The sequence below is a fragment of the Dermacentor variabilis genome, unplaced genomic scaffold (assembly GCF_050947875.1).
Source record: "Dermacentor variabilis isolate Ectoservices unplaced genomic scaffold, ASM5094787v1 scaffold_14, whole genome shotgun sequence".
Lineage (NCBI taxonomy): Eukaryota > Metazoa > Arthropoda > Arachnida > Ixodida > Ixodidae > Dermacentor > Dermacentor variabilis.
This window is the reverse complement of record NW_027460302.1, coordinates 17,568,734-17,580,944: the sequence shown is the minus strand read 5'-3', so window position 1 is coordinate 17,580,944 and position 12,211 is coordinate 17,568,734. Positions and strand designations below refer to the sequence as shown.

Genomic DNA, 12,211 nt, shown 5'->3' with positions numbered 1-12,211 from the left:
CACCTCGTGTGTAACAATATTACGGCTAGCATGGTGCAAGTACGGCATGAAAACCACTTCTCTGCTTGTGCTTGGTTGGGCAGTGGAATCCGGCTGAGAACGTTTTCTTAGCATGCTGCCAGCCACTGCTGTCAGCATTTGCAATGGGTAGCCAGCTGCGCTTCGGCGCGAAACTTGGGTTTCAAAGCATCTGTGTACCAGCAGATGCAAGATTTTAGAAGAGCGTTTTTAAAACACAGATTAATGATGCCCCGCTGAATTAGTTTGGAATGCGGGGATGAAGAATTCAGAATGGCTTTCTTCCCTCGGCGCTCATACCACCAATACGCATGACTGTTTGAAAAAACAAGCGCAATATCTAAACATCTAAACGAACTATTAGCAGGCTCTTCACATCACAAAATAAGAGGTGGGAGGCACTAGCGAAAAACTGGACAAACAGAAGGCGTGGAAGAAGCCAAGCATTCATTGTCACATTGTAAAAATACTAGATAGTCATCGGCATTCCTAAAAACTTTTGCAACCTCTGATCCTTTCAGACTAATGCACAGAATCATATCGCAATGAGCGAGTAATAGGCCACTTAACAGAGGTGGTGAGGCAGGACTCAATGCATACACCTTCTCTCTGTAAAAACGTTGAGTCACCCCAAGCAGCGAACGTCGAAGACAAGTAAAAGTTTAAAAGTTCTAAAAACTGGTTATGGTTAAACCAACTTCATTCTAGAAGCACACAATGCCGTGGTTGTCAATGGTGTCTTGAACGCATTGAAGTAGCTCGTTGCGACGTAATGAGTAAAACAAATCTTTAATATCTATAGGGAAGGCAGAGAAGTTCATGTGAGTGTTGTCAGCATTGTCAGCAGTGTTGTCAGCTGTCAGCACTTGCAAGGGGTAGCCAGCTGCGCTTAGGCGCGAAACTTGTTTTTCGAAACTTCTGTGTACCAGGTAAGAAGCTCTGGCACCGATCTCTTTGGTTGAATAGCGAATTTCAGTCCTTGGTTGAGGACCTTGCTCACGTTCTCCGGAAGGCGGATGTTCCCGACAGTGTGGACGAAGTTCCTGGTAACTGGTGGCTTCTTCGGCAGACAGGCGGAAGCTGCTTCAAAGTTTGCTGCCACAGCCTTTCCGTCATGCTGTCCAGGATTCGGGAGCATTCCACTCATTTCAAACGGGCTCGCTTCTGTCCCACGACATGTTACGCTCGAATGAAGAGGGCTGCCTTGCAAACACGGGCTTGCCGCAGTAGCTATGACTTCAAAACGTTGAACACCCTTTTTCCGTGACCAAATGAAGATATGAATTCATCAAACAGCGTAAGTACTTCATGCGGGAGCTTCAACTACTAACGACAACCATGGCCTAGTGGGCTTCCAGAATGAAGTCGGTCTAACCGCTAAACACTTTTTAGAACTTTTAAATTTAAGTTTTACTTGCCTTCGACGTTCGCTGCTTTGGGTGAGTAGACAATTTACAGAGAGAAGGCGTATGCAATGGATACGGCCTCGCGCCTCTGCTAAGCGACCTATATGTCGCTAATTGCGATAGGATTTCCTGCACTAGTCTGGCAGAATGAGAGGTTGCAAAAGTTTTTAGGTCTGTCCAAGATTATAAACTATTTTCACAATGTGACAATGAATGCTTGGCTTCTACCCCGTTTTCTGTTTGTCCAGTTTTTCAGGAGTGCCTCCCACCTCATATTTTGTCATGGGAAGAGCCTACTAATAGTTCGATTATGTTTTTAGATCTTGCGTTTGTTTTTTCATACAGTCATGCGGGGTGGTGCTATGAATACCGAGGGAAGAAAGCCATTATACCGTTTTCATCACCGCATGCCAAACTAGTTAAGTGGGACATCATTAATCTTTGTTTTAAAAACGCTCTGCTAAAATCCTGTCATCACCTGGTACACAGAAGCTTCGAAACCCAAGTTTGGCGCCTAAGCGCAGCTGGCTACCTTTTGCAAATGCTGACAACAGTGACTGGCAGCGTGTTAAAAAAACGTGATCACCCGGATATTACTGCCCAAACGAGAAGGAGCACAAAAGTGGTTGTCATGCCGTACTTGCACCAAGCCAGCCATAACATGAACAAAATTTGGAATCATGTTGACTTAGACGTCGTCTTTTCAGCCCTTTTGAGATCGTCTGGTTTGTGCGGGAAAGTTAATAATACTACAAGAGGCGCAGTGATTTCAATAAAAAGCACCGAGAAGCTTTTGTTTCGTGCATGGAAGGAGTGGTGTACCGTATTTCTTTAGACTGGGGGACATACATTGGGTCAGACGGGAACATGCCTCAGTGAGCGCTTACGAGCGCATTCGAACAATGTCGATCATCTGACAAAGACTAGTCACCTAACCGCGCACTGCTCGCGTTGTCGCTGTACACGCTTCTTTGACAGCATATCTGGGAACCCAGATCAAGTCACTAGTCTGATCATCGTGGAGTTCTTAATGATCAGAAACGGCAACTGTGTAAGTTGCCCACCTTTGTCGCTGTCAAAAAAGAAATGTTCCCATCGCGCTAGCGGCCTATGGTGAATGATTTTGCAGGAAAAATATCTGTGAGCGACAGTGGTTTCTTCTCTTCTAGTTGTACGATTGTATATATGTGGTAACCATGTGCAATAAAAATTCAGTTGTTAGTATCGCCTTCGTTGCCTTCTCTTGTCCTCGCGTTCATATTGCGCTTTGCCTCAAATTACGGATCAGTGCAGAGTATGGCATGGTTCAGTGTGGTGCGGTGTGCCGTTTCGAACATGAACTAAACACATTTGAGGTTTGTGGCTAGTATCATTTCCAACCAATCTGCTTTGCCGTTTGCCATTTCATGCTTTCATCTACTCGAAAATACGATTACGGTAGAGCCAGCAATTTTTTCATTATGCCTTTCTTCCGGCAAACGAACACCAAAACACCCAAAATTTCTTCGAACTAGAGGCCTAATGGAAAGCGATTTGACGCTGGATTTACATGGAAATTGCCTTCATAAGCTCAGAACGAGGTGCACTTCTACTCATGCTGTCATTTTGCCTTTCCCACTACAGAAACTGCCATGGGTGTAAAGCTTGGTGAAGAGGACGTCGAAAAAACCGAATTCTTGAAAGTGAACGACGAGTGAGTAAATTATCTATAAAGAGCTAAGTAAAGCACTGGTAATAAAAACAAGTTTGCTAGATTTATCGCACTGCCCGTCGAGGGCAAAGCAAATTAAGGGCAATTAATTAAGACCAGGACGGCGCATGAACCAAATGCAGATTAGTGAAAGCATGCCTAATTTTCTAGCGCGGAAGTAATCGGCGCAGTACTATATTCGACGAATATGAAACCCGTTCAGACTTGACATCTGTTGATGGCATCCTGGTCCCATTCTGTTGTTCACGTATGTTTGCGAGACTTCTTGTGCAAAAATGTAAAAATATTAGAAATAGTGCTCGGCGACTTACGGTTGTCTTACGTGGTTTTCCCATCGTCTTGCCCTCAATGAGTACGTAGGGGTCCAGCGAATTGTCAGCCCTACCAACATTTTCCCATTTAAAGCGCTTTGAAACGGCATTACCTGTTGTACACGTGCACGGTATTTCCAGAATGGCTGCCGCAATCATGACGAGATTGATCACGGTACACCACTGGCCCGATTTTATCTACAAGCGAACGAAGGATGGCCGGAAGTTCTACGAAAAAGTGGAACTCGTAAAGAAGTACACTCAAGACGTAAGTAATGAGTTGCGCCTCAGCTGCTGATTTGCAGGTATGGTAGTTTTGATAGGATTCGAGAAAATAAGAAGTTACATTGCCGCGCCAGTTCCATTTACACCATTAGTTAGACATGACTTCAGCCATTCAATCGCTGATAACAAGCACTTCAAAATGGCTGCCTTTATTTTCACTTGCCGAAAACTGCCGAGTCGGGGTTACGTCTGCGAACGCAAGCAAAACATATTTATTTATTTATTTATTTCGGATACTTTCCTGGCCCGAAGGCATTGCAGAAAGGAGTGGTAAGTGAAAAAAAAAGTACACAATTATACAATAACAGGTATTACAAAATGGCAGAAAATACAGCAGTCTTGAAATTGCCAACGTCAGAAATGGCAGCGATGGAGGGAGGAAGGTCGTTCCAGTCGGCGCTGGTTTTAGGAATAAAAGAACCATGACACATCTTTGTTCTAAAATATGGAATACCAACTTTAAACATGTGATCGAAACAGGATGAAATGTATGAAGGGCGAGTAATAAGATGATCTTTTAATAGTGGGTTGTGGTGATACAGCCTGTGAAAAAGACACAGTCTAAAACATTTACGGCGCAATGAAAGCTCCGGTAATGTAAGTGTGTTTTTCATGGAAGTAGTGCTGGCGTAACGGGAATAGTTAGATAAGATGAAACGTGCTGCGCGATTCTGGATGGATTCTAGTGTGTTTATCAGTGTGATTTGATAGGGATCCCATACGGTGGATGCATATTCTAGCTTTGGTCGCACTAATGTTTTGTAGAGGGTAAGCTTTATTGGCATAGATGCAGCAGAGAAATTTTGACGCAAGCATCCAAGAACCCGGTTAGCGTTATTAGTGACGTGTTTGATGTGCGTATGCCATGATAAGTTACGTGAAATATGGACACCTAGGTATTTGTAAGAGTTGACGGATTCAAGAGAAGTATCGTGAAGTAAGTAAACACGCGTGTTGGCAGTGTTAGTGCGGCTTGATACATGCATTGTTTTACATTTAACGTGTAGTCGCATGAGCCATTTATCGCACCAGTTGGACATGCTTCTAAGATCGTCTTGAAGCTTATCAGAATCAGTGTTGTTAGTTATTTTGCGATAAATGACGCAGTCATCTGCGAAAAGCCTGATAGATGAATGGGAAATGCATTTACGAAGGTCGTTTAAGTAAATCAGGAAAAGCAGGGGTCCCAGTACCGATCCCTGTGGTACACCCGATGTTACGGAAGTGCGAGAGGATGAACATTCATTAGCTGAAACGAACTGCGTTCGATTAGACAGAAAGCTTTTAATCCAGTTTAGCAGATTAGGGTCAATGTTAAGCATGCTAAGTTTAAGAATGAGGAGATCATGTGAAACAGTGTCGAAAGCTTTTGCAAAGTCCAAAAACACGCAATCAACATCGAAGCCCATATCAGTATGGGTAAATAGGTCATTAGTAAAACATATGAGTTGCGTTTCACATGAAAATGTTTTCCTGAAACCGTGTTGTTCAGTCGAAAAGAATGAATTAGACTCAAGGAAATCAATCAGATGAGAATGTATAATATGCCCCAATATTTTGCATGGTATACTTGTCAGTGATATGGGACGATAGTTATCGGGGGAATGAGTGTTACCTGATTTAGGGACCGGAACAACCTTGCCAAACTTCCCATCACTTGGAAGAACTGAGGAACCTAGAGACTGCGAAAAGAGCATCGAATGCATAATGGAAGAATATGGTTCAGTAATTTTAAGCATTTTACAGTTAATTGAATCTTCACCTGATGAAGATATTTTCAGGTTTCCAATCAACTTTTGTATGCCGGCCCAATCAATATAAATGGAGTTCATTGGTAAATAGGAGCATTTAGTTACCGACGGTACAGTGGCAGGAGCACATTTGTGAAAAACGGAAGCAAATACATCATTCAAAACGGAACAGCACTGGTTCGGAGGGATCGCGACATTGCCAGAACGGGCAAGTTGGATTGTTTTGCTTTCTTTTCCACCAACAATATTCCAGAATTTACGTGGATTAGACTGCAAAAGTGATGGTAGGGTGTTTCGAAAAATTTTTTTTTGCATTTGTAATAGCGATAGTATATTCAGCGTGAATGCAATGATATGCTGCCCAGCGTTCGGGAAGGTTAGTTGTTTTGGCGCGACGAAAAATACGTTTCTTTTTGTTGCGCAGACGGCGTAGAATTCCAGTAAACCATGGCGAGGAAAGACTCGAAACAATCTTTCTTTTAGGCACATAGTGATCCATTACTGTTAGCAGTTTGTTCTTGTACAATGACCAGTTCTCTTCAACGGTACGTTCAAAAAAGTTGACTGTGTAGTCAGTAATGAATGATTCTAGTTCATTTAAAATGGATGTATCGGCAGCATTGTAATCACATATAGTTTTAACGGTTTTCTTTGAGCGAACTTTCTTCTTAAGTGTTAAGTGGAGAAGCGAGTGGTCACTTATTCCTTTAAGGTATGTTGGAGCAGAAACCAAATCTGGAGCTGTTGTAAAAAAGAGATCTGAAGTATTAGAGGAAGTGCTGCTAGTGCGTGTGGGTTCGTGAATCAGCTGGCTTAGATTAAAATCAGCGCAGATGTAAAAAAAATGGGTGCACTCGGAAGATGACTGCTCAAGGGAGGGAACACCGTTTTGCCACACTATGTTTGGAAAATTGAAATCACCTAGTAAGAACAAATGTGATTTTGGGTATCGAACAACGAATTTGTTAAGGACATCATGAAGGTCAGTGCAAAAATTGGTAGTGGAGGATGGGGACCTATAACACGCGCAAAAGATGAGGTCGCCAGTGGGAAAAGCAACACGAGTGCAAACTATTTCTAATGGTGAGTCAATGGAGATAGTGAAGGAATGGATAGCAGAGCTCACGGCAATCAGTACACCTCCGCCCGTACGGAAATCGCGATGGTACCTGTAAAAGTTATGTTTTTTGACAGTCTAGTATTTCACTATCTTTAATTTTTGCTGAAAGCCATGTTTCGGTGAGCACAACTATATCAGTTGAGCATGCGTCGATATGTGATGACAGTGATGTGCGTTTGTTGGCGATACTTCGGACATTTGTAAAGAGAAGTGATAAGGAGTTTGCTTGCTTTGAAACACGAGATAGCTATGCTGCACCCACATGTGAAGATTGTGGACCCGATGGTTTGTTGGGGTAATCGCGCTCCTAGCTGGTCCGATCTCGCATACTTCATCTGCAGCTGCGCAATAAACGTAGTATTTTTTACCTATGATTAGTTTGTTATGTCGCAAAGAAAAAGACTGGCCGCTGGCCTTGACAAAATCATTTAGTGCTTTCCGCGATTGACGAGTGGCTTTGCAAAAGTCTTCGCCGACTGAAATACCATCAGCTTTAAACTTCGCTTTTTGCGAGAGTATATGGTCTCTCATTTTGGAAGACACAAACTTAGCTATAATAGGCCGTGTCTTGCCGACAACGTATGTGCCTAGCCTATGAGCCCTATGGATTGCGACTTCCGAGGGAGTCATGTTGAGACAATGTCTAAGAAAGTGATGGATCTGGACTTCTGATTGAGCCCACGTTTCTGATACGTTGTCTGAGATCCCATAGAAGATCAAGTTGTCGCGTCTTGAATGGTCCTCCAGAACCTCTAGTCTTGACGCGAACGCAGCGCTTTCATTTGAAACTGCTTCATGGACTGCGGTAGTAATATCACTTCCTGAAGGCATATCTTCAAAAGACTCAACCGCAACTTCCACGGCAGTCAATCTATTCGAAAGGTCTGCAACAGTCTCAGTAAGGTTTTCTTGGTTAGCCTTTAGGTCAGCTATGACATTCATCATCTCGGCATGTCGCGCGTAAAATTTGATCGACAAAGCAGCTATGGTGGCCATAACTTCATTGTGCTTATGTTGAGCTTCAGTATGGGGACCAGGGTTTAATTCTACATCCCCGGAAAGTAAGAGCAACATAGCAACAGAGACACAATCACTCAGAGTGGCAGCCAGCACTTGTGGGCAAGGGAAGAGCAGCAAACCGACATTGTTTGTACGTTTACAAAAAAGCGATTCGGAATGACTAACCTGCACAAGAAAGCAGAAAGGAGAGCTTAGCAGCGACCGCATGGTAGCTGCTCTCCCGTGCCCACTGGAAGCGCCTTGCTGATGCCAGTTGCTTAAATCTGAGCGCTGCAGTGCTGCCGCTGGCGGCCGTGTCCGTGTCCCACTTGATACCGGCGTGAAGATGATGACGTCTTCCATGCTCAGATAATCAAGGCTGTTGTCAGCTGCTTGTAGCGGTGGATCCAGCAGGAAATTTGATAGAGATGTAGACGTAGCACACGCGCTAGACGGTGACAACGATGAGCCGAAAACAGCAATCTGCACAAGAAAGCAGAAAGGAGAGCTTAGCAGCGACCGCATGGTAGCTGCTCTCCCGTGCCCACTGGAAGCGCCTTGCTGATGCCAGTTGCTTAAACCTGAGCGCTGCAGTGCTGCCGCTGGCGGCAGTGTCCGTGTCCCACTTGATACCGGCGTGAAGATGATGACGTCTTCCATGCTCAGATAATCAAGGCTGTTGTCAGCTGCTTGTAGCGGTGGATCCATCAGGAAATTTGATAGAGATGTAGACGCAGCACACGTGCTAGACGGTGACAACGATGAGCCGAAAACAGCAATCTACACAAGAAAGCAGAAAGGAGAGCTTAGCAGCGACCGCATGGTAGCTGCTCTCCCGTACCCACTCAGAAGTCAATATTAGAAGTCAATATATCGTTTTTTTTTCTCTCTACCATAACATGAATGAGTTATGTGCACTAATTTAAACCAGGAGCAGGAAGGAATCTGCTTGGGTTAAGTGTGAGCCGTAGTATTTATTTCTTTTAACATGGGCAATTTGTTACGACCTAAGCATCGTACATTTATTTAGCTAGAGACATACGTCATGCAAACATCAGTTGTATGTCAGCGCCGTGTTGTTTTGTTTTTCTTCCTTTTGTCCGTACTGCTTTTGGCCTTGTTAGAAAACGTACGATGAATCCTAACAAAGTCGCCCACTTATATTTCTTGTTGCATTGTGAGTGGCTTACGGTTAGGTATTGAGCGAAGGTCGTTTAGAAGCTAGCAGTATGCTCCACGGTTTGCAAAGATCGTCGCTTGGAATCACATAGCAAGTTATGTATTATGTATGCCATCAATATAGCAAACGCTAGTATAGCAAGGCTAGGTTCGGTCGACTGGGTCACTAGTTTCATCTCAGCTGACATCGCGGTCGCTCGGCTAGAGCGCACTAGCCGGCTCGATTCCAACGCGCTCCCAGCACGTGACCCCATCTTCTTCATTGCCTGCTTTGGAGGTGATAGTCGCGCCGCTACAGCCCCCCCCCCCCCCTCCTGGTGCGAAGATTCATTGAAATAAAGTCCAATGGGAGAGTCCAGGTAAAGTGTGCAGATGGTGTAGTCATAAAAGCAGGTGATAGTCGCGCCGCTACTATAGAAAGAAAATGCTTATTATTATTAAATTACGGGGTTTTGCGTGCCAAAAGCACTTTCTGGTTATCAGGCACGCCGTAGTGGAGGACTCCGGAAATTTTGACCACCTGTGGTTCATTAACGTGCAACTAATTCTAAGTACTCGGGTGTTTTCGCATGTCGCCTCCATCGAAATGTGGTCGCCGTGGCCGGGATTCGATCCCGCGACCTCGTGCTCAGCAGCACAACACCATAGCCACCGAGCAACCACGGCTGGTGAGAAAATGCTGTCTGGCAGGTACAGATGGAGTGAAATATTACCTGAGGCTACCTGGCCCTTAATTGTCAATGGGTAGTTGAGGCGCATTGATTTGACAAGGAACAAACGAAAAAACACGATCGTACACACATCACGGTGGGCAAACCAACGACGGTTTTATGCACATTCAGACAATATATAGTGAATGTCCACGAAAAGTAGGTAATAAACAAAAGACAAACAAGAAGCGGAAAAAAGTGATACACGCATGCTGCTTTACAATAACTGCTCCTTCTTGGTCTAAGCAATGCTATTTCCTTGGTCCCGCGGATCTATAGATGAATGCACGTGCCATATGAACCCGGCTCTGTTATCTTCCTTTCGTTATTTTCTGCCTAACGAGAGTTTTAACAGCGAGTTCACAAAAAAGAGCGTTGCTTCATCATCTATAGTGCACTCAGGCTAAGGGCGAGCGGCCGCCCTGTCGTTTTCGTCTTCCTTCCGAGCGCTGTTTTGTGAAGGCTGTCTAGATTAACTCCCTCGGCAAAACTGAGGTATTGCTGATAGGGTGTAATTTAGTTGGCTTTGTATTTAGTGATTTCACGATGCAGCGCATTAGACGACTGGGCAGGAAAGATAAACTACACACACAAAGCAGCACTATCCAACACTTCTAGCAGATCGCGGTCACTAACCAAGTAAAAAGGCAAATAATCCAAGCGCGCGAAATAAACTCATCAATGTGCGAGGGCGCCGTCGCCAAACTAAACTATTCGATCGATGCCCAATCCTTTTTGCGATCATCGTTTAGGCCGAAAAAAATGGGATTCGAACGCCGCAATCTGCTTTGCGTGCCGTCACATTTGGACGCAACGGCCGTAAATTGTTTCGACACGGCGCCGCCGTGTCCCTTGAACGCTGGAACGCTTTGTGCGTTCCACCGAGGAACGCACAAAGCGTTCCTCGGCGTTCACGAGCAGCGGCGAGAACTCGCCCGTGAGAGGGCTCGGCGTTAGCGCGCCTATCTAGCCGGTAGGCCCGCCCAAGCCCAGGCAATCCGACAGCAACGAGATCCCGAGTTGAGGGACCGAGAGGCCGAACCAATCCGCCATCGTTACCGTTACTTAACCGTGACGGTGGTCAGGTACACTTAGGGCAGGCTTCGCTTACCGCCATTTTCCGATAGGGGAAGGGTAAGTCATTTTTTACCAAAATCAACTCAAGCTCCCTTTCAATGTGAAGTCATGCTGTGGAGCGAGCACACTGCCTGTGAGCTATGAGCGCTATACTTTCACTTTTTCAGGAATAACGGTTTAGCAGAGTTCTTGCGATGCAACAGAGTTTACCTCCACACTTCCGTTCATTCCATTTGAGAAAAATCTATTCGCACGTAAAAGTTGATTATATTTCTGTTTTCCCCCGAGCACTGTTATTTGTAGCTGTATCTTAGTTGGCATGGGAACGACTAAAGAACAATTTTGTTTGGCCCCTGATTACCAAGGGTTCGCTGTTTGGACACCATGTTCGGAAATAAAATTATTATTTTAATCCGAAAGCATTGTATTTTCCTTGAGGCAGAAAAGCCGGCGGTGTCCCCAACGAATGGCAACACAGATCACCATCATAAGTGACTACAGACAGACAGACAGACAGGCGGACGGACGGACGGACGGACGGACGACGGACAGATGGACAGACGGACGGACGGACATACGGACATTTTATTTTAAGTGTGCCTAAGCAGCCATTGACCTAAAGGAGCGCACGCCAACTAACATACAAACACCATAACCTGAACCAGACACATTGCAGAAACAAAGAAAATCACAAAGAAAATATAGACAATAATACAATAACCCAAGAAGGGTCATGAAAAACAGCAGTTTAGGCAAATGGGTGCGTGCTGTGAAAGGATGAATTGTAGGTGAACTGAAAACAAGTCATGGGACAAATTGCACGCATCTATGGATAAAAGGTATCACAACATTTGGCATCTTTTGCATGAGGCACATGAAATCGCAGTGACGTCAATAACTGGTCATAATCAATGCAGCTACGCACAATTTTATGAAGGAACTGCATGTTACGCACAAGTCGCCTGTCATGAAGAGTAGATGTACTAAAGTCTGCTAAAAGAAAACCACTGTTAAAAAAACGACGGCGACAAATATGTGTATGATACAGTATGCGTATGAACTTAGGCTGAACATTTTCAATTCTATTGTAATAGCTGACGGCGACATCATTCTGACGCGAGCTCGAGGCGTGGTCTCACAAGAGCACAGTGAAGAGTGCGCATACACTTGTATCGATGAAATTTTCTTGTTAACCTAGAAATAATACTAATATGGGGTCTCAATGCGCTTAAAACAATTGAAGATACATGCAACCGGAAATCTAGCTTTGAGTCAACAATAACACAAAGGTCTCGCACATGGGCAGCACGAGATATGTTTCCGCCAAGAAGAGTATAATTAAACATAACTGTGTCGTGCTTTCTAGTAAGAAATTATGGGGATTTACGTGCCAACACCACTTTCTGAGTATGAGGCACGCCTTAGTGGAGGACTCCGGAAATTTCGACCACCTGGGGTTCTCTAACGTGCACCTAAATCTAAGTACACGGGTGTTTTCGCATTTCGCCCCCTTTGAAATGCGGCCGCCGTGGCCGGGATTCGATCCCGTGACCTCGTGCTCAGCAGCCCAACACCATAGCCACTGAGCAACCACGGCGGGTGCTTTCTAGTAAGAGACAAAATAGAAGTTTTGTTATTGTTAAA

At 44.7% G+C, this 12,211-nt stretch overlaps 1 protein-coding gene across 2 annotated transcripts in view; it reads left to right on the top strand.

The window, feature by feature from the left end:
• The window catches only part of LOC142567725 (cytochrome P450 4V2-like), a 283,152-nt gene that overhangs the window by 100,043 nt on the left and 170,898 nt on the right, over positions 1-12,211 (top strand). For both annotated transcript variants that reach the window (XM_075677900.1, XM_075677901.1), the window contains 2 exons: positions 3,048-3,117; positions 3,588-3,714. In XM_075677900.1, coding sequence (XP_075534015.1) covers positions 3,048-3,117; positions 3,588-3,714 — 197 coding nt within the window. The remainder of the gene's footprint in view (positions 1-3,047; positions 3,118-3,587; positions 3,715-12,211) is intronic.